The sequence below is a fragment of the Odocoileus virginianus genome, chromosome 23, assembly GCF_023699985.2.
Source record: "Odocoileus virginianus isolate 20LAN1187 ecotype Illinois chromosome 23, Ovbor_1.2, whole genome shotgun sequence".
Lineage (NCBI taxonomy): Eukaryota > Metazoa > Chordata > Mammalia > Artiodactyla > Cervidae > Odocoileus > Odocoileus virginianus.
The window spans coordinates 16427955-16453386 of NC_069696.1; the positions used below are offsets into that span (position 1 = coordinate 16427955).

Below are 25432 nucleotides of genomic sequence, written 5' to 3' on the forward strand. Positions count from 1 at the left end.
GTTAGACCCCTTGGTTCCCAGGTAGGGAACACTTCCAAAGGGAACTTCCTCTGCTTCCAGGGAAGGACACCTCCCTGAACCAGGATCTGCAAATTCCACCAGGTCACTTTGATCTCCTCATTGCTGGCGAACCAGCAGGCAAAGAAGGAGGGGATAATAGATCCCGATTATTAAGAGTAGATAGGGTTGCTGCTACTTAATGGGGCAATCAGGAGTTGGTATGCATGGAGACCAAAGCATGTTTAATACCTATTCATCTGAAACTATTCTAGAAAACTGAAGAGGTGGGAATGCTTCATAACTCATTTTTAAGGCCAGCATCACCCAGATTACAAAACCAGATAACAACACACACAGCACCATGTCTGATGAACACAGATTGAAAAATCCTCAACAAAACACTAGCAAACCAAATACAATACATTAAAAGGACCATACACTGTGATCAAGTGGGACTTTTCCCAGGGATTCAAAGATGGTTCAGTATCCACAAATCAATTAATATAATATACCACATTAACAAGACAAAGGATGAAAACCTTCAGATTTTCTCAACAGATGAAGATAAAGGATTTGATTCGACACCCATCTATGGTTTAAAAAAAATAAAGTGAGCATAGAAGGAATGTACCTCAACATAATAAGGGCCATACATGGTGATGGGTTTGATCTCTGGGTTGGGAAGATCCCTGGAGAAGAAAATGGCAACCCACTCCAGTTTTCTTGCCTGAAAAATTCCATGGACAGAGGAGCCTGGAGGGCTTACAGTCCATGGGGTCATGGAAGAGTTGGATACGACTTAGCAGCTAAACAACAGCAACAGGATGAGCCCATGGCTAACATCATAGTCAGTGGAGAAAAATTGAAACAGTTACCTCTAAAATCAGAAGCAAGACAAAATTGCACACTCTCACCACTCAATGCAGTATTGGAAAACCTAGCAAGAGCAGTTAGGCAAGATAAAGAAATAAAAGGCATCCAGTTTGGAAAGGAAGAAGTAAAACTACCACTATTTGCAGTTGACATGATTTTGCATATAGAAAACTGTAAAGACCCCACCAAAAATATTAGGAATAATAGATCTGAAGGAACAAGATATGGGTAGGGGATTAAGAAGTACAATCTACCTCTTTGTACCTATGTATAAAGTAAATAATCTACAAGGATATATTGTACAGCACAGGGAATAAAGCCAATATTTTATATAATAACTATAAATGGAGTATAGACTTTAAAATGATGAATCACTATGTTGTACACCTGGGATTTATATATATAAATCAATGTACCTCCATAAAAAAATCTTTTCCATGAAAAGATTTCTGTGACGTTATAAGGAGTTTCAACTTTAGTTTCCTGATAATAAATGGGATATTTTAAAATTTTCTGGGAAAAAATAAATAATAAATATGGTAAAATTGTGGGGCACAAAATCAACATAAAAAAGTCTGTTGCATTTAGGGAATACCCTGGTTGACCAGTGATTAGGACTCCATGCTTTCACTGCCAAGGGCCCAGGTGTGATCCCTGGTGCAGGAACTAAGATTCCATGCCATGTGGCATGACAAAAAAAAAAAAATACTATTACATTTCTATTTGCTAACAATGAGCTAACATAAAGAGAAATTAAGCAAAAAAAAAAAAAATTCCAAAAAGATTTCTGTTCTTTCTAATTTGTTTCTTCTCTCTTCCAGCCTTTTACATTTAGCTTATTTTTGCTTTTATATTAGAGTTCATTTCTTGAGACAGCCAGTAGTTGGGTCTCATTTTTTATACAGTCAAACAAGTCTCTGCATTGTAACTTAAGAGTTTATAAGATTTCTATTTAGTGAAATTGACATCTTGGTCTTAAAATTACCATGTTGCTATTTGTTTTATATTTGTCCCATCTTTGGCTTATTTATCTTTCTTTTTTTTTAAACCTTTGCTTTATTTATTACCTTTTAAAAAAAATTTCCTTGATCTTTTTTAAAAAACATAATTTTATTTATTTATTTTTGACTGTTCACCAAGGAAGCCCTGTTTATCTTAGTTTTGCTTTCTTATTAAACAAATCTGTTTCAAAATTCCATTTTATCTTTACTAAGCTAACTGGCTATATCTCTGTTAATTATTATGATTATTTTTTGCCATGCCTCACAGCATGCAGGATCTTAAGTTTCCTGACTAAGGACCGAACCCATGCCCCCTGCATTGGAAGCATGGAGTCTTAATCACTGGCAAGTCCCTCTGTGATTTTTAATGTGTATCCTTTAGATTTTATAGTATACATTTTTAGATTATCATTGTCTACTCTCAAGTAATAATAATCTCACATATGAGAATCTCAGTCATTAAGTCATGTCCAACTCTTTGCAACCCCATGAACTATATGTAGCACGTCAGACTTCCCTTTTTCTTCACTATCTCCCAGAGTTTGCTCAAACTCATGTCCACTGAGTCGGTGATGCCATCCAACCATCTCATCCTCTGTCGTCCCCGTCTCCTCCTGCCCTCAGTCTTTCCCAACAAGAGGGTCTTTTAGACTTTTCCCATCAGGTGGCCAAAGTATTAGAGCTTCAGTTTCAGCATCAGTCCTTCCAATGAATATTCAGGATCGATTTCCTTTAGGATAGACCGGTTTGTTCTTGCAGTCCAAGGGACTCTCAAGACTCTTCTCCAGCACCACAGTTCGAAAGCATCAATTCTTTGGCACTCAGCCTTCTTTGTGGTCCAACTCTTACATCCATGCGTGACTCCTGAAAAAACCATAGCTTTAGCTCTACAGACCTCTGTTGGTAAAGTGATGTCTCTACTTTGTTAATATGCTGTCTAGGTTTGTCATAGCTTTTCTTCCAAGGAGGAAGCGTCTTTTAATTTCATGGCTGCAGTCACGATCTGAACTAATTTTGGAGCACGAGAAAATAAAGTCTGTCACTGTTTCCATTGTTTGCCCATTTATTTGCCATGAGGTGATGGGACTGGATGCCATGATCTTAGTTCCTTGAATGTTGAGGTTTAAGCCAGCTTTTTCACTCTCCTCTTTCACCCTCATCAGGAGGCTCTTTAGTTCCTCTTTGCTTTCTGCCATTAGAGTGGTATCATCTGCATGTGTGTGCTCAGTCACTTCAGTTGTTTCTGACTCTTTGCTGCCCAGTGGCCCCCAGGCTCCTCTGTCCATGGGATTCTCTAGGCATGGACACTGGAGTGGGCTGCTGTGCCCTCCTCAGGGATCATTTGCATACCTGAGGTTTCTGATATTTCTCCTGGCAATCTTGATTCTGGCTTGTGATTCATCCAGCCTGGCATTTCACATGATGTACTGTGCATAGCAGTTGAGTGAACAGTTGAAACATGCAGGCTTGACATATTCATTTCCCAGTTTTGAACCAGTGAGTTGTTCCATGTCAGGGTATAACTGTTCCTTCTTGCCCTGAATACAGGTTTCTCAGGATACAGGTAAGGTTGTCCAGTATGCCTGTCTGTAACAATTTTCCAGTTTGTTGTGATCCACACAGTCAAAGGCCTTAGCATAGTTAATGAAGCAGAAGTAGACTTTTTTGGGAATTCCTTTGCTTTTTCTATGACCTAGTGGATGTTGGCAATTTGATCTGTGGTTCCTGTGCCTTTTCTTTTTTAAAATTTTATTGATTTATTTTTGGCTGTGCTGGGTCTTTGTTGCTGTGTGCACATTGGCTTTCTCTAGTTGCGATGAGCGGGGCTACTCTCTGGTTGCAGTGTTCAGGCTTCTCATTGTGGTGGCTTCTCTTGTTGCAAAGCACAGGCTCTGGGGCCCGTGAGCTTCAGTGGCTGTGGCGCGTGGGCTCAGTTGTAGTGCTGAATGGGCTTAGTTGTTCTGTAGCCTGTAAAATCTTCTCAGACCAGGGATTGAACCTGTGTCCCCTGCATTGGCCGGTGGATTCTTTACCACTGAGCCACCAAGGAAGTCCTCCTTTATCTTTTGTAAATCCAGTTTGTACATCTGGAAGTTCTCAGTTCACATACTGTTGAAACCTAGCTTTAAAGATTTTGAGCATTATGTTGCTAGCATGTGAAATGAGTGCAATTGTATGGTAGTTTGAACATTCTTTGGCATTGCCTTTCTTTGGGTTTAGAATGAAAATTGACCTGTTCCAATCTTGTGGCTTCCCGGGTGGCTCAGAGGGTAAAGCGGCTGCCCACAGTGTGGGAGACCTGGGTTCGATCCCTGGGTCGGGAAGATCTGCTGGAGAAAGAAATGGCAACCCACTCCAGTATTCTTGCCTGGAAAGTCCCATGAACGGAGAAGCCTGATAGGCTACAGTCCATGGGTCGCAAAGAGTTGGACATGCCTGAGCGACTTCACGTCAACCTTGTGACTACTGTTGAGTTTTGCAAATTCTCTGGCATAGTGCGTGCAGCACGTGCACAGCGTCATCTTTCAGGGTTTGGAAAGCTCAGCTAGAATCCCATCACCTCCACTAGCTCTATTTCTAGTAACGCTTCCTAAGGCCCATTTGACCTCACAGTCCAGGCTGTAGGTGAATGACCATGCCATCATAGTTGTCCGCGTAATTAAGACCTTTTTTGTGTAGTTCTTCTGTGTATTCTTGCCACCTCTTCTTAACCTCTTCTGCTTCTGTTAGGTTCTTGCCGTTTCTCTCCTTTATTGTGCCCATCTTTGCATCAGAGCTTCCCTTGGTGTCTCCAGTTTTGTTGCTAAACAGTTTTGTTTCTTTGATTTTGGCCGGACTGTGTTTGTTGCTGCACAGCCTCTTCTCTGGTTGTGGCAGGGGCTGCTACTCTAGTTGCAGTGTGCAGGATCCTCACTGGTGTGACTTCTCTTGCGGAGCTCGCCCTTTAGGCTGCATGTTCCCCAGTAGTTGCGGTTTCACTGCTGCAGCAGCTCCCAGGCTCTAGGGCACAGGCTCAGTAGTTGTGGTACACGGGCTTAGTCGCTCTGCAGCATGTGGATCTTCCCGGACCAGGGAGTGAACCCATGTCTCAAGGACTGGTGAAAGTGAAAGTGAAGTCACCGTGTCTGATTCTTTGCTACCCTATGGTCTGTAGCCCGCCAGGTTCCTCCATCCATGGGATTTTCCAGGCGAGAATACTGGAGTGGGTTGCCATTTCTTTCTCCAGGGGCTTTTCCCGACCCAGGGATCGAACTCAGGTCTCCTTTGCATTGCAGGCAGACTCTTTACCCTCTGAACCACCAGGAAATTCCTGCATTAGTAGGTAGATTCTTTACGGCTGAGCTCCTAGGGAAGCCCTCTCCAATTTTCTTGAAGAGATCTCTAGTCTTGCCCATTTTGTTGTTTTCCTTTATTTCTTTTCATTGTTCACTTGCAAAGGCTTTCTTATCTCTCCTTGCTATTCTTTGGAACTCTGCATTCAGTTGGGTAGATTTTTCCCTTTCTCCTTTGCCTTTGGGGCATAGACTTGGATTACTCTGTTGTTGAATGGTTTGCCTTGGAAACAGAGATCATTTTGTCATTTTTGAGATTGCACCCAAGTACTGCATTTCAGACTCTTGTTGACTATTAGGACTACTCCATCTCTTCTACGATAAGACTCTTAACAACAGTGTGTTTCCGATTCTTCCTCCCTTCCCTTGTGCTGTTGTATGTTTTACTTACACACATGTTTAAACTCTACATTGCCAGTTAAAAAATGTGTACAGTCAATTATACTGGAAAGAAATTCAAGCACACAGAAAAGGGTCACCCTCAGTCCTTTTACTCCTCTGTGTAGACCCAGGTTCTCCTCTGTTGTGTTTTATTCATTCTACAGAACTTATTTTAATATTCTTTGTATTGTGGATATGCTAGTGAAAAAGTATCTCAGATTTTGTTTGTCTGTAGTTGTTTTTAATTTCACTGTTACTTTCTGGAGGATATTTTCACTGCATGTAGAATACTAAGTTGACAAGTGTTTTCCTTTTAGCAATTTAAGGATGTCATTCCATTTATTATGGTTTACATTGTTTCTTATGAGAAACTAGCAGAAAATCTTATATTTATTTCCTGATATGCATGCATCTTTTTTTTCTGTTTTTTAATACTTTCTTGATATTATTAATTTTTAGCAACTAGATTATTATATGTTTTCAAGTAGTTTATTTTGTGTTTATCCTCCTTGAGATTTGTTGAGTATTTTGGACCTATGGGTTTATAGTTTGCAAAACCTTTGGAAAATTTTCAGCCGTTATTTCTTTGAATACATTTGTGTGTGTACCTACTTTGTGTCTCCAGTTATACTGTTCTTAGACTGCCTGACATTTTCCCAGTGGTCAATGAGGCTTGGTTAATTAAAAAAAATGTTTTCCTTTCTGCTTCAAATTGGATAGTTTAATTTTATATACTGAATTTTCATTTCCCAAAGTTCCATTTGATTCTTTTTTTTGTCTTCCCTTTATTTGCTCATTGTGTTTATGTTTCCTATAAATTCTTGAGTATATTATATAACAGTTGTTCTAAACTCCATGGCTGTTAATTCCATCATTTCTGTCCTTTCCAAGTCTGTTTTGACTGATATTTTTCTCTCCAGATTTTTCCTGCTTCATGGTAACTTTGGGAATTTTTTTTTTTAATTGGATGCAGGACAAAAGTGCTTGGATTTCATTATCTTCCTCTAAACAGTATTGAAGTTGGTTTTGGAAGTCAGTTAAGTGTCTTGTGAATCAGCTTGATTCTTCTTAGGTTTGTTTTAGAACTGTTAGCCTCAGTCTACAGTGGTCTCTGCTCAGGGGCTAGTGTCACACAAGCTTTTGGAATTTCTGCCTTATAGTTTCCCAATAGGTTTTCTTTAAACAGCCTTATAGAATTTTATTCTACGTAAGCACGATAGAGCATTTACTAAAACTTACGGGGATCCTATTTTAGATTTCTGGAATTTTTTCTCTGAATTGATCCCTTTTCTTTATTATTTTTATCTGAAAATTCCAAATACCTCAGCCTCCCCAGAGTCTGACTCCTGTCTCTAAACTCATCAAGACCCCCCCTAGATTGGGCCTCCTCTGAGCACTGCGACCTGTAAGTGCCTCCAGGGCAATCGCAGGCTTTGTGTAGTGTGTTTCCTTTGTGTCGGTGATCACAGTCCTGTTCTGTCCTTTATCCAATATCTGAAAATTGTTGCTCTTAACATTTTGTTCATTTTTCTGGATTTCACCCCTTTGGCAAGTGGGCAAGCCCAATAATGTTATTCTGTGATGACTAGAAGCCATTTTTAAAATCACAATTAATTGCTGAATGTTATAAAAATCACATCTGTTGACATAATCACACAATGTTCCTTTCTTTATCCATGAATGTGTTGGCAAACCATTAAAAATGAAAGTAAGATGTTGAACCATCCTTGAATTTCTGGGTTAAATCCATGGGATCAAAATGCATTTACAAAAATAAACTGTTGCATTTTGCTAGCTGATACTTTGTTGGGACTTTTGCACATGCTTATTAATGAAATAGACATATAATCCATTAAGTTTCTTGAGCTATATTCTTACCACATTGTAGCTTCATAAAATGAGTGGAGATGTAGTGTGGTGAGCTAGGTTCCTAAATGGAACTTCCTGCTGAAAATGGTTAAAAATCTAGTATAAACTATTTTTCTTAAGAACTGTTTTCTAAGAACACTGATGAAGTAAGAAAGTAGTGACTAAAGAAGACCAGAAACCCAGAGGGACGAGTGGAGTGCTGCATGTCACTTCTGATCAGAGGCGTTTGGTGAACCAAGAACATTTGGATTGGGGGTTTATAGCCTATGCCTTGTTGAATAGTGTCCACCCCTTTCCCCCTCCCCAAATTCATTACTACTCAGAACCTCAAAATGTGACTTTGTTTAGAAATAGGGTCTTTGCAGATGAAATTGGTTAAGATAGCATCTCACAAGCTGGAATCAAGATTGCTGGGAGAAATATCAACAACCTCAGATATGCAGATGGTATCATTTCAATGGCAGAAAGTGAAGAAGAACTAAAATAAAAAGCCTCTTGATGAAGGTGAAAGAGGGGAGTGAAAAATCTGGCTTAAAACTCAACATTCAAAAAATGACTAGCATGGCATCTGATCCCATCACTTCATGGGAAATAGATGAGGAAAAAGTGGAAACAGTGTCAGATTTAATTTTATTGGGTTCTAGAATCACTGCTGATAGTGAGTACAGCCATGAAATTAAAAGACACTTGCTCCCAGAAAGAAAAGCTAAGACAAACGTAAACAGCATATTAAAAAGCAGAGACATCACTTTGCCAACAAAGGTCTGTCTAGTCAAAGCTACTATAGTTTTTCCAGTAGTCATATATGGATGTGAGAGTTGGACCATAAAGGAGGCAGAGTGCTGAAGAATTGATGCTTTCGAACCGTGGTGTTGGAGAAGACTCCTGAGAGTCCCTTGGACAGCAAGGAGAACAAACCAGTCAATCCTAAAAGAAATCAACCCCAAATATTCATTGGAAGGACTAATGCTGAGGCTGAAGCTCCAGTATTTGGCCACCTGATGTGAAGAGCTGACTCGCTGGAAAAGACCCTGATGCTGGAAAAGATTGAGGGCAAGAGGAGAAGGGGGCGACAGAGGATGAGGTAGTTGGATGGCATCACTGACTCAATAGACATGAGTTTTAGCAAACTCGGGGAGATAGTGAAGGACAGGAAAGCCTGGTGTGCTGCAGACTTGACTTAGTGACTCAACAACAAGGTCATACTCGATTGGGCTTCCCAGGTGGCTCAGTGGTAACAAATTTGCCTGACAGTGCAGGAGATGCCAGAGACTTGGGTTTCATCCCTGGGTTGGGAAGATCCCTTGGAGGAGGAAATGGCTATCCACTCCAGTATTTCTGCCTAGATAATTGCATGGACCGAGGAGCCTGGTGGGCTACAGCTCTTGGGGTTGCAAAGAGTCAGACACCACTAAGTGACTAACACTTTCACTTCTTAATCCAATGACTGGTGTCCTTAAAAGAAGAGGGAAATTTGGATACAAACACAGAAACATAGGAGAGAAGGTCATGTGACAATGCAAGCAGACACTAAAGTGATGCCTTCACAAGCCAAGGAGTCCCAGCAACCACCGGATGGCAGGAAGAGGCAAGAGAAAACCCTCTCCTAGCATCTTTTGAAAGAGCATGGCTTGCTGGCTGTTAAGGGACCAGTCTGCCTGGTTTTGAGCTTCTAGACCTCCAGAATTGTGAGAGAATAAATTTCTGTTGTTTTAAGCCACCAAGTTTGTGGTATTTTTTATGGCAGCCCTGATGGGTCAGCAGTAGAGAATCTGCCTGCCAATAGAGATGTGGGTTGGATTCCTGGGTCAGGAATATCCCCTGAAGAAGGAACTGGAAAGCCATTCCAGTATTCTTGCCTGGGAAATCCCAGGGATAGAGGAGCCTGGCAAGCTACAGTTCTTGGGGTTGCAAAGAGTCAGACATAACTTAGTGACTAAACAACAATAATAGGAAATTAATATGTAACCTTTGGGATATAGAGAGCAGAGATAAAGCACAGAGCCTACTCAAGAAGAGACTCCTAATATAAGGCCAACCCTCTAAAAAGCTTAGACATCAAAAGGTTAAACCCCCTGAGTAGGGTGAATCCTGTCCTTGGAGGACTGAGAAGAAAGTTGACAGTTTCAGGGACTCCCCTGGTGGCCCAGTGGCTAAGGTTCCGTGCTGTCAAAGCAGGGGCCCTGGTTCGATCCCTGATTAGGGAACTAGATCTCCACATGCTGCAACCAAGAGTTCACATGCTGCAACGAAGATAAAAAAATACCATGAGCCTCAACTAATAATGCTTATTATTATTCAAATAAGTAGATATTTAAAAAAAAGAAAATTGACAGTTTCAAATTTGGGGGCAAAGTCTGTGTGTGTTTGAGAAAGAGAGACAGACAGAGAAAAAAGAGGTGCTGAAAATTTAGAACAAGAAGCTGGCCCTCACATGGGTTGCAGCTCAAATTCTTATGGTCGAGGTAGTCTAGGAAACCTCAGTGGTTGTTAAATTCAAACCTGAAATCAGGTTGGTAATTCTATAGGTGCCTGGTAGAAGCAAACACAAGTTCTTTCTGCACATACTCTCTTTCTAGGCCTTAGAGTTTTCCATAAATACAATGCCAAGGCTAGCAAATACCTCTAAATTTTAAAAAAGGTAATTAAACAGAAAGATAATGAGAAATCATGGCAGCTAGCCAGCAGTAAGCACAGACAGCATGTTTCAGATAATGAAGTTATCAAACAGATTTATAAAATGCACGTGTTCATTATAATTAAAGTAATAAAAGGCACATTTGGAAATATGTGCAGAAACTAAAAAACTATAATGAATAATCAAGCAATTTGAAAATAACTTCCAAATGGAAGTTCTAAAACAAAAGTTTTTAATTTAGTAAAAATTTTACTTGAATTTTAATTTTACTAAATTTTAAATTCAGCATCCTTCACATACTAGCAGAAACACTGGCAGCACACATTGCGGCTGTATTTCTGGATCAGACTGTGCCAGTCTGAGCAGATATGGCGAGAGTGAGAATCCTAGCTGAATTTTCTTAGATGGCCCCAGTGGAGCTGCGTGTGACCCATCTTGCTTTGTTGGCTGAAACTAGACGTTTAGATTTCAGAGACTTCAGTTCAGTCACTCAGTTGTGTACGATTTCACTCTGATTCACTGTCATAATTTCCTCATTGGTAGAAATCTATTTGCTGAAAGGCATAACTATTTGTGATGATGCTCTCTTAAACCAAAAGGATGCTTTTACTGTCCTTTCCTTTAAGGTGTAACAGTATTGAAAACCCCATTGCACTGGATCCTTTATATGTATAGAGATGAGAATATATCATTTATTTTTAACACTAGATTATGCTTGTTTGCTGATGGAATGATCCTGAAGAGAAGTTGACAATTCCCTTAAGGGGGCTAATTTCAAGCAAAGAACTTGAGTTGGCAGTGAAAAAAGTAGGAGCATCAAGGGACTGGAGATCTGTGATGGTTTTCTAACATGCCCCCCCCCACTCCAGTTTTTTGACATCCCTACCATTGAGAAGCCAGGTCTGTGACTGCTCTCTTGAATTTGGATGGGACTGTGACTGCTTTGACCAATGGGGAGCCATATGACTTCCAAAGCTAAATCAGAAGAGGTCATGCAAGCTGTCTCCAGCCCTCCAAGGACAGTCACTCTGGGAGAAGCTCACCACTATATCAGAAGTTCGACTATCCTGAGACTTCCATGCAGAGGGGCCAGGTGCGGGTGCTGGTTGATAGCCTCAGCTGAGCTCCCAGTCAACAGCATCAACTGTAATCTTGAGAGTGAACCATCTTTGAAACCCAGCTCAGTTTACCCCCAGCTATAACCAAACTGCTTGAGAAACCCTTGGCAAGAGCTTCCCACCGGAGTCCTGCCTGCGTTTACAACACCCAGACTGTAAGCAGAATAAAGTGTTTGTTTCAGTCCTCTAAATTTGATGGTAGTTTGCCACACAGCAATAGTACCTGGAATAAGTTTCTCCACAGACCCCCCCCCACCCCCCCGCTCTTTGGCCATGTTGCATGGCTTGTGAGATCTTAGTTCCCTGATCAGGGATGGAACCCTGGCCCTTGATAGTAAAAGCATGGAGCCCCACCCCTGGACTGCCAGGGAATTCCCTGGAGTAAGTTTTTATGGGGTCAAAGAATTGTGTCATGGTAATACCATAAGAAAGTGAGAAAAATAGGCAACGGTCAGAGAATTAGGGGCTTGAAGTCAAGATTCAAGAGGTGAGGTGACAGGTTATGAGAGTATTCCCAACAAGGTACAGCTCTTAAGCTTTTCATTTTTCAGTTTTACTACTGGTGTTTTTATTTTGTGTTTGTGATGCCCATGCTATGTGAGTAGAGCAAAAGACAGAAGCTTTGACTTTATTAATTTTCTAGTCTATGAGAAAATTGTCAGAAAGTATTCTCTGACTTTTTAGGATTCATCTGTGATTAGGATTGCTGAGACTGTGTTGCTATTCCATTTTCCCATAAAACTCCAGTCAATTTTGTGTTTTGTACTAGGTTTACCATTAGTAGATCATACACCATTAGACTTGATCAGAAGTCAAGGGTGTTAGATGGGTCATTTATATGGATGTCAAAGTTAGTTAGTTCAATGACAAGACTCAAGATCAAAAGGGAATCTGGGAAGTTTAGGTCAAAGTTCTTTGAGAATTCTGAGAAGAGATCTGGAGTTTCCTGGGGAAAGCAGAGTAGTTATTGCATCCAGAGTCCTTGAACTTCAGAAATGGGGAATGTTCTTAGTGCTCCTAAAGTTGAAAAGACAGCATGATGACAAGGATTTAGTACCCCAGATGTGGTAGAGTCCACGAGCCCTCATTCATTCATTCACATATTTGCTGAGCACTTACTGTGTGCCAGGCACTGTGCTTGAAGCTGAGAGGTTCAAAGAGAGATAAAATAGTGTCTCTGCTCTCCTGTAGCTCTCAGCCATTGGGGAGGGAAAAACTTATAAATGCCTTTCTTAGAAAAACAATAGCCAAAGAAGTTCATGGAAACAAAAAGTGAGAAAAATACAAGGCAGAGAATATGGGGCTGAGTACAAGATACAAAGGTGAGGAATTATGAGAGTACCCAAAATAAGAAGTTTCATTTTCAGTTTCTAATGGATTTGGTATGTGATGCCCATCTATAGAGAGCAAAGCAAAGCTTTGACTTAATAATTAGTCTATGAGAAATTCAAAATACTCACTTTATAGGATCTTTGATTAAGATTGCTAACTGTCTACCCTTTTCCCAAAACTCAGTCAATTTTGTGTTGACTCAGTTTCCATTGAGAAACACCTAGACTTGATCACTGAAGCAAGGGTGTAGATGGGCATTTTAGGAGTCAAACTTAGTTAGTCAATGACAAGACTAAATCTAAAGGGAATCTGGGAAGTTTAGTCAAAGTCTTGGAATTCTGAGAAGAGATCTGGATTTCCTGGAAAACACTGTAATAGACGTAAAATATAAATTGGGGTTGGGCCACTAATGAGGGCACCATCTGTCTCTTCGCTCTGGGCTGGAATGATTGCCACCCAAAGGACAATGTCACATTTCCCACCTTGCATGAACTCCTTTGCCCTGTGGTTTGCAGGCATCTGTCACTCAAGTGGCTAGTCCTTTCCTCAGAAATAATTTTCCACAGAAAAAATTTAGACAAAGAATGTCAGAACACATAATTTCCATCAAGAAAAGAAGAATGAATTCGTTGCAACCTTGTTGAAACTCCAGCCTCTTTCTATAGCCAAATCTTCTCCATAAAGTCTCCCTAACCTGGTCCTCCAAGCTGTCTTTAATAACCATATTCACAACTCTGACCTGTCCTTCCCCCATTGCAACACCATCTGATCCTCAACCCTTGAGCTGAGTGTCAACCATTTCTCTCCACGCACAGCTCCACAAAAGCCAGAACCTGCTGGTACCCTAAAGAGTGCTAGTTACCTAGTTGGTGCTCAAAAAAGTTTTCCTAATTGAATGAAGAGAGCCTCAGGGTTATAACTTCACCTAATGCTCATCAATACCTGTATCCAGCCTGCGCAATCTGTACTGTGTACTGAAATTCCGTGTGGGCCCCAGTCAACATCCTCTGTGTGATAAACTCTGTCCAGAGTGGATCAGCGCCCCTTGGGCAGATGCCCTTGTCCAGCACTGATCAGCACCCTCTGGGGGAACAGCTCCTCCAGCTCGGATCAGCACTCGGCGGGGAAACAGCTCCTGCAGCCCCAGTCCGCACGTTTTAGGGAGCCATCTCCGTGGGCCAATCAGCACCCCTTGTGGGACAGCTCCGACCAGCCCCGGTCAGCACCCAGACGCGGATAGCTCCGCCAGCCCCGTTCGCGCACAGCCCACACTCTCAGTCTGCACCACTCGGATCCGGGCTTGGGAACCCCGGGATTCTGCTCTGATTCCCTGGGAGTCAGCGCAGCTCTCGGGGCCGCACCCACCCCTCCACGAGGCCCCGTTCCTCCCGCCCCCACACCAGCTAACCAGGGGTCTGCAAATCGACGTTCCCATCGCCAGTTCCTCGCTGAAGCTCTCACCACGCGAACTGATGCCCCATCCCCACCAATCTGCTTCCCACCTGCCCCCACCCCAAAGAACCAAGCCACACACGCGCCTCTCCAACCCGAGCCTCAGTCAAACCATCTCGCCTCCTCCAACCAGCTTCCCCGCCGTCCCCTCCGCCCTCCCCCGGCCCGCCCTCCTCCCCTCCCCCGGCCCGCCCTGCTCCTGGTCCCCCGCCCCCGGCTCGCGCTGCCGCGGTGTCCTGGCGTCGAGGTGTGCTGGCGGCGGGGTGTCGCAGGGCGTGTCGCGAGGTGACCGGGGGCGGGCTGAGGACGGGCGGGCGGGAGCGACGGAGGGCGCGCGGGGCTGGCGCTCCGGGCACCCCTCCCCCGCCGCGGTCGGCAGGCCTTTCCCCGGAGAAGATGGCGGATCGGGCGGAGATGTTTTCTCTTTCCACCTTTCACTCGCTGTCGCCGCCAGGCTGCAGGTACGCACTCGGGCGCCCGGGCCCTTCCCTGCCCACCGCTCCCCTTCCGACCCCGTCCCCAGACTCCGCCGGCCCGACCCTGCCACCCCACCCCCGCCGCCTTTGGGGGCCACAGCCCCAGATCCTCTCTGGTCCCGAGCCCCACTTGCTCCCCATCCCCCACCCCTGGTTCCAGGTCTCTCCACTTTGTCCTCCCCTTACGACCCTCCTCCAGCCCCGATGACCGCCCCCCCACCCCCATCCCAGGCTCCTCCCGGGATCCGGTGCTGCAGCCAACCTGAGCACCTCCTCCGAAGGCGGAGGTCGTGGGCCGAGCCTGAGGGGCGGCCTGCCTGGCGGGGTGCTGAGCACACTCTGTGCCTGGCAGTGTCCTTTTGGCCTTGCTGGGCCTCTGTGGTGGAGGCCTGGCCTGGTCTGCAGGGGGAGCCTGGGGGAAGGGACTTGGGTGGGGAGAGGGCTAGACCTCCGGATGTAGGCCGGTCTCGGGCAGGAATAGCTGACCGAGGGGCTGAATTCCGCCCCGGAGCAGGCTTGACACCTCCCCCTCCTCCGGCTGCTGCAGCTTCAGCCCCCCTCCCCCTTCGCGGCTCAGCCTGACTCCCCCGAGGCTGAGGCTGTGACCCACAGGGGCCTGGAGCTGAGCGCAGTGGGAGGAGAGGCTGCCGGCTCTGAGGAGACGACTGGGAGGAGAGCTGGGGGCGAGTGCTTCCTCTGGGCCGGTGGTGGCTCCGACTGTGGGGGACATACCCTGGAGAGCAGGGCTTAAGCTTCAGGATAATGGCAGGATGCGGGTGTGGGAGTTGGGGGCTCTGTGATCGTGGGGCCGAGGAGCTGGGGTGGGGGTCTCCCTTGGCCCCTCCTTAGGACCAGTTCTCAGGCAGGGAGTCCAGGACTGACCGCTCTCTCAGGAGCCCTGTCCTTGCTCTCCTCTCCAGGCCTCCACAGGACATAAGCCTGGAGGAATTTGACGATGAGGATCTGTCTGAGATCACTGATGACTGCGGTCTGGGCCTCAGCTATGACTCGGACCCCTGCGAGAAGGTGGGGAGAGGGCTGGAGGCAGAGAACCCTCTCACAGGAGAGCCTCGCTCAGCTTCTGCTCAGCAGTCTCTTGGGCGGGTCTTAGCTCAGCCTTGAAAGACAGCATCCTCTGGGGGGGGGGGGGGGGCTCTCTCTCAGCCTCTTGACTTGTGGGCCCTTTGATACCTGACACCTCTTTGCCTAAGAGCGGCCCACTGAGGACCTTCCCCAGCAGTCCCTGCCTGGCCTCCTTCATGGGCTGGACTGGGGGAGGGAAGATGTGCCTCTGCTCTGGGGCCTCTGGCCTCAGATCTACCCCCTTCCAGCTGCCATCTCATCTCCTTCTCAGCCCTGTCCCCACTTCTCTAGCCTCTCTTAGCCTCCTGTCTCCTCCCCTGAAGTTCCCCTCCCCCATCTCCTCCTCCTACCTGTCTCTTCACGTTTATGTTTTCATTCAAGAACATTTCTGAACAACTCCCATGTGGCAAGTGCTAGAGGCTTCCAGGTGCCTGGGAAGACAGCAGGACAGGTGTGGCTCTTGCCCTTGGGAGCTTATAAACTAGGAGGGGAAGAAGACAGGTGAGAGACAATGGCTGCCTGAGTCTCAGCATCTGGATTCCAGTGAGGGGACACATGGTGCGATGAGACTGAGGCCATTAGGGAGATTTTCCAGTGGAAACGCACGGCCATGCCCTTAGGGAAGACTAGCAGGAGCTGGCAGACGAGGGTGCTGTACCTGCTCTGTTGGTGGAAAGCGGAGTGGTCTGCAGGGAGGTTTCCTCCCTTGACTTGTGGCTTCCTGCTTTCACCTTTCCTGGCACCTGGCACCCCAGGTCGCTGTCCCGCTGTGGCCCAGCTCTGCCCTGTCCTTCTTCCTGCAGGACAGCCTTGCCCTGGGGCGTTCGGAGCAGCCGCACCCCATCTGCTCCTTCCAGGATGACTTCCAGGAGTTCGAGATGATTGATGACAATGAAGAGGAGGAAGAAGAGGAGGACGAGGATGAGGACGAGGAGGAAGAGGAGGAAGGAGAGGGGGAGGGCAAGGAAGGAGGAGGCCCTGGCTCAGAGACCCCCGCCCCGGAGCCCCTAATCCCCTCCCCTTCCCTAGAGGAACCTCATAAGCATCGACCCACCACCCTCCACCTGACGACGCTGGGAGCCCAGGTGAGCTCCCAGGCCCAGAGCTACGCCTGTTTCCCAGCGTGGGGAGCTCTGGTGCCCACAGCCACCTGCCCCCTCCTGCCCCCGAGGACGGGGCGCTCAGCGCCGCTCTCCCCCGCCCCTCCCCCACCCCAGGACTCGCTGAACAACAATGGAGGGTTTGCTCCCGGGCCTCCGGCCTCCAGGCAGGAAACAGCGCTGGGCCCAGCAGCACAGGAGCCTGTCCGAGGTGAGCAGGGCCGCGGTGGGGGTGGGGGAGCGGGAGCGGCACAGGAGGCGGGGGAGGGCAGGGGGGGCTGACCCGAGCCTCTGCCCTGCAGAGCCGCCCGCCCCCCTCCCGCCCACCGACACGGGCCCCTGCGGGGCGCAGCCACCCGTGCGCCCAGGCTGCGACTCCGAAGGAAACCAACCCGCAGGGCCCCTGGTGCCTGGTGGGGCCTCCCCCTCCTCGGATCCGGGTATCGAGGCCGACCTGGGCAGCGGCTCCAGCGGAGGCCGCGGGGGCCGGCGCGGCAGCCAGGACCTGTCGTCCCCGGGCTCCGACTACGAGGACGTGGGGGGCGCGCGCCTGGGGCGCATGATCTCGTCCATCTCGGAGACCGAGCTGGAGCGGAGCAGCGACGACGGCAGCAGCAGCAGCGGCCGCTCCTCGCACCTCACCAACTCCATCGAGGAGGCCTCGTCCCCGGCCTCGGAGCGCGAGCCCCCGCGCCGCCCCGCCTCCCTGCCGCTGGGCCCTGAGGACAGCAACAGCGAGTACGAGTCCGGCTCTGAGTCGGAGCCGGACCTCAGCGAGGACGCCGACTCGCCCTGGCTGCTCAGCAACCTTGTGAGCCGCATGATCTCCGAGGGCTCCTCGCCCGTCCGCTGCCCCGGCCAGTGCCTGTCCCCCTCGCCGCGCCCTGCCGGGGAGCCTGCCTCGCCCACCGGCGAGGCCCTGGGGGCGCCGGGCGGCGTGGAGCTGGTGGACATGGAGACGCTGTGCGGGCCGCCGCCGCCCGTGCCCCCCGCCCCTCGGCCCGGCCCCGCGCAGCCCGGGCCCTGCCTCTTCCTCAGCAACCCCACACGCGACACCATCACCCCGCTGTGGGCCGCCCCGGGTCGCCCCGCCCGCCCGGGCCGCGCCTGCTCCGCTGCCTGCTCGGATGAGGAGGAGGACGAGGAGGAAGAAGAAGAGGATGAAGCTGAGGCTAAGGCGGCGCCCCCCGGGGGCCGGGGAGCGGGCCCCGCGGCGCTGGACGCCTCACTGGTGTACGACGCTGTCAAGTACACGCTGGTGGTGGACGAGCACACGCAGCTGGAGCTGGTGAGCCTGCGGCGCTGCGCCGGCCTGCGCGAGGACAGCGAGGAGGACAGCGGCGGCGAGGCCAGCGAGGAGGAGGCGGGAGCCGTGCTGCTGGGCGGTGATCAGGGCCCCGGGGATGCCTCCCCAGACAGCCCGGACCTCACCTTCTCCAAGAAGTTTCTCAACGTGTTTGTCAACAGCACCTCTCGATCTTCCAGTGAGTGAGAAGGGGGGAAAGGGGTGGTTCCAGGGGAGCAGGCTGGCTACTCCGCCGGGCGCATGTAGATCGATCCCCAAGGGCCAAGACAGCCTGAGGGTCTGCGGGTGGTCAGCGCCGGGCACTGTCCTCTTACCCAGCACCTGGGTGGGGGCTTTCCCTGGCTCCCCCGGGGGCGGGGAGTGGCGAGGGGAGGCTGCTCTGTCTCCAGCCCCAGACACACCAGGGGGCCGCGGGGAGGGGGCCACGGCCGGGCTTCCAGCAACTCCCGAGTCTTCCTCTCTGTTTCTGTCTCTCAGGCACCGAGTCTTTCGGCCTCTTTTCGTGCCTGGTGAATGGGGAGGAGAGAGAGCAAACGCACAGGGCTGTTTTCAGGTACAGCCGCCCCCCCTTGCTGGCGCTGACCCTCCACCCGAGTCTCAGACCCTCCGGGACCCTGGTGGACACAGCCCTGCCCTCCTGCCCCTGCCCTAGTGACCTCCCACCTCTGACCGCACCTCAGGTTCATTCCCCGCCATCCCGATGAGCTGGAGCTGGACGTGGATGACCCGGTGCTGGTGGAAGCTGAGGAGGATGACTTCTGGTTCCGTGGCTTCAACATGCGCACGGGCGAGCGCGGAGTCTTCCCCGCCTTCTATGCCCATGCGGTGCCCGGGCCTGCCAAGGACCTGCTGGGTGAGGCCCCTTCCCTAAGGGGCATTTTGTCACCCTGACCCTCTCTTGCTCACCTAACCCAGGCCCCTTGTGACCCTTTAGGGAGCAAGCGGGGTCCCTGCTGGGTGGAGCGCTTTGACGTCCAGTTCCTGGGCTCCGTGGAGGTGCCTTGTCACCAGGGCAATGGCATCCTGTGTGCAGCCATGCAGAAGGTCAGTCGGGTTGGGGGTGGGGCGAGCCCTGCAGGCTGGCTCAGCCCTCAGAGGCCTCGAGCCTGGGACCCCCAGCGCTGACGGAGGGGCCTGGCAGACAGGCTGAGGGCAGCGCAGTGTCTGTTCCCCGGCACCATCCCACTGACCTCCCCCTGCAGCCCATCCTAGTCATGTCCGGAAATCAAGACCAGCTCTCTCAGAGCCCTCTCTGGGGTCTCATTTGATAGTTGCTCAGTCATGTCCGACTCTTTGTGACCCCATGGACTGTAGCCCGTCTCACTCCTCTGCCCATGGAATTCTCCAGGCAAGAATACTAGAGTGGGTTACCATTTCCTTCTCCAGGGTTTCTACCTGGTCCAGGGATAGAACCCAGGTCTTCTGCACTGCAGGTGGATTCTTTACCGTCTGAGCCACTGAGAATACAGTTTGCTTGCTCATTATTCCCTCGGTGGGCACTCAGAAGGGCCTGCCTGTCTGCTGGTCCTGAGATGGAGCTGGAGAGCAGCAGGGGGCAGGGCAGCCCTGCCCCCATCCTCTCACGGGACGGGTGGTGAGGAGCCTGGGGCTGTAGTCCTGGGAGGGGCCGGGAAGAAGATGGGGCAGGCCATCCTGAGGCCAAGGAGCGGCCGAGACCATGCTCACATCTTCCCGAATCAGGGCCAGGGCTCTTCAGACCTAATCGAGAATATTCCCCCAGGAGGGAAGTTGATGCTTGTAGGCCCCTGAGACCTTCTTCTCCTTGACTCTGCAGATTGCCACGGCCCGAAAATTGACCGTCCACCTGCGTCCTCCTGCCTCTTGTGACCTTGAGATCTCTCTCCGGGGCGTCAAGCTGAGCCTCAGCGGAGGACCTGAGGTGGGGGTGTGGGCCCCGAGGAGGCTGGGAAGGGCGGAGCAGGTGGATCGGACGAGGTGTGTCTGGCAGGCTGGGCCGCCTCTGTCAGCTTGGCGCTCTTCTGCCGTCTCTCCTAGTTCCAGCACTGCAGCCACTTCTTCCAGATGAAGAACATCTCATTCTGCGGCTGCCACCCCCGCAACAGCTGGTAAGAGACTGCCCCTCCCTGTGGGCCCCGCAAACCCGAGGGCCGCCCACACGCAGCCCCACTGTCCAGCAGCCCCACCCACGTGGCTCCATGAGGTGAGCCCCCACATGGTACCCACTCTGTTCTGGGCTCGGGAGACATGGCTCAGACAGGCTCCCGTCTGGTCTGGGTGGGGAGACACACACACAGACAAGTAAGTGCTTGAAGCATCTGTGGGGATCTGGTGGACATCTCTCTGGGGCTCCAGTGAGCAGAGATGTGGCTGAATTCTCCTGGGACCTGGGGGGCAATCGAAGACCACTCTATAAACCTTGAAAGACAAGTGGGTGACAGGGTGGGTCTTCTTGGCATGGAGCCAGCTGAGCCAGGGCCGTGGGTGAGAGGCACTTGGGGGTCTTTAGGGGAGCCAGATGAGGCTGGAGGGACACAGAGTGACTGTGCCAAGGAGCTTGTAGTTAATCCCATTGGCAGTGGGGTCATGGGTGATGCTGTCAGGCTGACCAGCTGGCTCTGCCTACTGTGCAAGTGGAAGGACCCAAGTGCTGCTGGCCAGAGCCAGGAGGTGCGGGGGCCTCTGGGTGCCATGTCCGGGCAGTGTCCGAGAGGTGGGGCAGCCAGGACTGAGTTGATTGGTTGTAGAGGCCAATCTGGAGGGAGAATCAGGGGTGACCTGGGCTTTGAGCAGTTGGTAACCCACACACCAAGAGAAGAAGGGGCATGGCGCGAACGGGCCTGACAGGCTGGCCGTGCAGCCTTCAGTTGCAGATGTGGTGAGGTTGTGGTGTCTGTTGTTACTGGGGTCTGGAGTGTGGAAGACAGACTTCGGGGCAGGGATGTTTTGGAGCAGGCAGATAACTTTGGCCATGAGGCAGACGAGATGGCCAGGCAGAGAGAGAGGAGGTGGGAATGAGCGAGCAGCATGTACTGGCGGGTGGAGGCCGGCCGTCCTGCCCAGCTGGACTCTGCGCGTGGTGCCAGTGAGGCACACCGCATGGCACAGTGCTGTGTGCCCCAGATGAGGCGATGGGGGGCTGACCCTCAAGGCACATGGAGCCCAGCAGGGGCACGGAGGCGCTGGTGGTATTTGAGGCCACAGGTCCTCAAGGGAGGCCGAGCGTGAGCAGCACACTCTGTTGCCGGGGCAGAGGCCGGGTGTGCGCTGTTTACACGCTTGTGGTGGGACTAGGGGCTCTCTGCCTGAGGGCTGGGCGACAGTTTCCGCCCTCAGCAGGGCAGAGCCTCGTTTGGCCACTTCTCCATCGAGAGGGAGCTGGTTTGATGGGCTGGAGATCTGGGTAGGGGGACAGGGCTCAGACCAGGCTGCGGGGTGGACTGTACCGAGAGGACTGGTGTGCATGGCAGCCACATGGACAGTGGCCTCGAGTGTGGCACTCGTGAGAGAAGGACAGCAGAGGGAGGCAGGGCGCCAGAGGCTCGGGCCTCCAGGCCAGACTCTGACCACATGCAGCTGTGAGGTTCGGCGACTGGGAGGGGACCAAGGAGCTGCTGTCCCGGCCCAGAGCTTCCCGAAATTTGCTGCTCCAGAACCCAACCCAGGCCCCTCAAGGAGGAGGCACAGGGAGACGGTGCCAGGCAGCTCAGGGGAAGCAGGGGTGGGGTCAGCCTCTGCTGGGTGCCCAGGGTCTGGACAAGGTGGGAGTGAGTGGTGATTGAGATCACAGGCAGCAGAGAGCGCACCCAGGGCACTGCAGGCTTGCTGGTTATTAATTTAAAGAGCTTGCTTAGGAGGGTGCCTGGCACTTGCTCTGAATGCAGTCATCTGAACGTGACGCTTGAGACAAGGCCGTGAAATGTTTGTGGTCAACATGCGCGTGCTGTGCTGGTGATGATGCCGTCCTGTGGATTCCCATCTGGTGGAGCCACAAAACCCTGACCCCCCGGGGGTGGACTGGATAGACCGCAGCTGGGTGAGGGTCCCTCCTGCTGCGGGACTCGGACAGGTCTTCTCTCTGGACAGTAATTTTTATTAATGTCTTGCTAAGAAGAAGGGCAGGTTCAGGAAAGCTGCACAGGGAACAGGGCTGGGGCCACGGAGCTGGGGTATCAGCTTCTCCTTCAGGAAGATGCTTTTGCACATCAGGGCCCATGTCAAGCCCACATTGGAGCCTGAAAAATACTGTGGGTGTGCAGGACTGGAGGTGGAGCCAGGCAGGCTCTGAGTGTCAGGGGAAGAACGGGGAGAGGTCACCCAGGACGCCCAGCAGAACCAGAAGGGACCCCTTGCCCTGCGACCTGGGGGCAGGCTCCGGGCACTGGCTCGGGAGGAGGGAGATGCAGCTGGATACCCTTGTGGACAGATTAACAAAGATCAGTAACTCCTCATGGGTGCCCAGCACTGAGCTGCTGGACAGAGACCCAAAAGGGGCCTGATTCTTGAAATCATGTGACCCACACACTCCCCAGCGCTGCCTGCCCCCCCCTCCCCCCGCGCTCTGACCCCCGGGGCTGGGGCTCCATGCCCTGATGTCCCTGTGTGCTCGCTGCCCGCCCCCCCACAGCTATTTTGGCTTCATCACCAAACACCCGCTGCTGAGCCGCTTTGCCTGCCACGTCTTTGTCTCCCAGGAGTCGATGAGGCCCGTGGCCCAGAGTGTGGGGTGAGTGGGTCTGGAGGGTGGGCCAGTGCACACGATGGCCAGACTGGGGTGGGGTGCTGACCTGGTCCCCCGGGGTGCGCAGCTGGGGGAGGGTGGGGATGAGGTTTGGGGGACGTGAGGGCAGGATGGGGGAGGGTCAGATGATAGTGGAGGGTGTCGAGGGGCGTGGGGGTGGGGGGTGGCCCTGACTGTGGGAGCAGCATCCCGTGGGGGTACGGGAAGGCTGCACTGAAGCCAGGTCTGGGCCAGGAGGCTGAGGGGTGAAGCTGGGGCGGTGTGGTGGGCCCAGGTGGGGAGCATGGCCCCGGGCCTGAGGACGCTCTCCCCCTGAAGCCGCGCCTTCCTGGAGTACTACCAGCAGCACCTGGAGTACGCCTGCCCCACAGAGGACATCTACCTGGAGTAGCCACCCCTCTCTCCTGCGCCGGGAGCAGCCAGGGCTGGGGCCGCCTCGGGAGGCCGCTCAGCTTCGGCAAGGACTGCACTGGGGGCCCGTGGGGCCTGATGCCTGCGGGGCTGCGAGCTGTGCGGGGTCACGCGTCCTTGTCCGGGGGCGCCCTGCGCCTCTGACCCCCTCGCATCCCCCTGCCGCCCGGGGCTGCCCGCACCCCCCCCACCCGCCCCCGTCTGTCTCTGCTCCTCTGTGCTTCGAGCTCACCCTCTGCTCTTCACTCTGGGGCCAGAGCTGGGAGGGGCGTGGGGAGGAAGCTCCCAGGTGACCCCTGTTGCTCGTCCGCCGTGATTTATAAAGGAGTTTTAACTTTTATAGTGAATATCAAGGGATCGTCCTGTCCTCATCATGGGGACAAAGAGAGGGCCCCCCATGCTGCCCCACTTGGCGCTCGGGGGACACAGGGAGAGGTTCCCCAGGAGGGCCTTGGTGGGTACTAGGAGTCGTCCCTGATGCTCACCCCGAGTCCCAGACGCTGCTAGGAGGAGGGGGCCCTGGCCCGGGCCCCAGCCACACCAGCATCTGCTTTGCCGCTGCAAACGCTCCCCGCAGTCCAGCACCTCAATAAACTCTCTGCTTGGTGTGACCCTGGCTATTTCTGGGGTGAGGGAAGCAGATATGGGGCTGGGGACCAGCCCACGGTGGCGGGGGCGAGGTGCCAGGGTGCCGGAACTGCTGTCTGAAGCCCCGCTGGGCTCCCGGTGCGGCACGTGGCGGCTGCCCTCCACCTCCACTCGCTCGGTCAGTGAGGAAGCTGAGGCCCGAGAGAAGGTCACGAGATGCGTCTGCTTTCCGCCTGCACTGGAGTGCCAGGCTGGGAGTGTGTGCAGGCTCATGAGTGTGCCCGCATGCTTGTGAATGCGTGTGTGAGACAGCAGGTGTCACTCTGCTTATGTCTTAAGACTGGTGTTTTAAAAATTCTCCACAGAGAGCCAGAAGGCAAGAAGTGACTCTTTGTCACATGCCCTGCCTCCTGGGGAAAGGGCTTCCATTGCTTCTGGCTCTGGGAGCAGCCGCTCTCAGGCGCTGAGGTCAGCGTGGTGGTCAGTGCCTTCCCGAGGGTGGGCCTGCCCCCCCACCCAAACCCAGGACAAGAGCAGCACAAGGAAGACCACAGGCGCAGGGGATGGAAGGCGGAGGGCCAGCGAGATAGAGTCACATGTGAAGGTCAGAGACGCCCGTCTGTAAAAGCCGTGCGCCTCTACTCCAATTAAGGGCAACCAACCGAGAGAGGACAGTCACAGCGTTAGGCGTCAGTGAGTGACCCCTCCGCATCTGGGTAACGGCCGCGCAGGCCAGGGCCCCTGACCCCGCAGAACAAGGAGACCCAGCCGAGCACCTGTGAGCAAGCTTCTTATCAAGTGGAGCTGAAGGAGGCGGAGCCCTGAGCGGCCGTCTGCAGCTGGGCTCAGGCCTGCCCTTCCCTCCCCTCTCAGCCGGGTGGGAACTCAAGCCACCGCCCCTCTCCACACCCGGGTGGCTCCGTTTACCCAGCAACCCCGCCCCCTGCCACTGGGCTCCGTCCTCTGCTCCAGCTCACCGCCGCACCTCTCTGAGGCTCTCTACCTGCCGGCTTTGGGGACAGCAGCCAGACGTGCTCGGGTATCCTTCACGGGGAGCAGCTTCCTGTGGGGGCCCTTCCCACGCCTGCCCGGCTCTCCGCCCCTGGCCTCCTTTCCTGACCTCCCAGTCACCTTCCGTCACCCCCGCCCCCCCGCCCCCCGGCTTCTGGGGGCTTCTCAGCCCTGGCTCCCTCCGCGGGCTCACCGTCTCCAGTGCCGCCGCGCTCCCTCTCACCGGCGCCCTCCCTGAGCTGGGCCGCGCCCAGTGAGGCACCGGCCAGCTGTCCTCCGGGAGCGCCCTCTGCCGGCCCCTGGGCAGCGGCCTCGAGGGGTTCTGTCAACGGGACCCTGAGTAGGGCACGGAGGTGCACAGGAACACGTGCCTGGTGGCTGCCGCAGACACTTGGAACTCACATGAGCTTTCCCCCCACGTGCCCGCATCCTCTTGGGTTGGCCGAAAGGTTCGTTCGGGTGTTTCATAAGCTGGTTTGGAAAACCAGAACAAACTTTTCAGCCGTCCCAATAGATTCTGTGCTTTATTGTTTTTCCCAGTTTCCTGAGCTGGAACCAGCCTAGACTCCCCTGCTGTCAGCTTCGCCCCTGCCCATCACCCCTAACTCTGCCCCCTCACCTCCCACCTCTGCCTGGATCAAACCACCTGGGTCTCTGGGCATCAAGCAGCTCCCTGCAGGCTCCCAGCCCCCACCTGCCACTGCAGGTCCACCAGCTCCTGCAACCAGAGCAGAGTCTTTA

General features: G+C 52.0%; 1 protein-coding gene across 1 annotated transcript; it reads left to right on the plus strand.

Moving 5' to 3' along the window:
* Nucleotides 1-14076: 14076 nt before the first annotated feature.
* On the plus strand, nucleotides 14077-23703 carry MAPK8IP2 (mitogen-activated protein kinase 8 interacting protein 2). The gene is made up of 12 exons (XM_020873890.2): nucleotides 14077-14457; nucleotides 15393-15498; nucleotides 16359-16640; nucleotides 16773-16866; nucleotides 16958-18139; nucleotides 18439-18514; nucleotides 18642-18814; nucleotides 18896-19005; nucleotides 19757-19861; nucleotides 19978-20048; nucleotides 22568-22666; nucleotides 23000-23703. Exons 1-12 carry the CDS (start codon nucleotides 14393-14395, stop codon nucleotides 23070-23072), a joined length of 2436 nt encoding a protein of 811 aa, XP_020729549.1. The 5' UTR covers nucleotides 14077-14392; the 3' UTR covers nucleotides 23073-23703.
* The last annotated feature ends 1729 nt before the right edge of the window (nucleotides 23704-25432 follow it).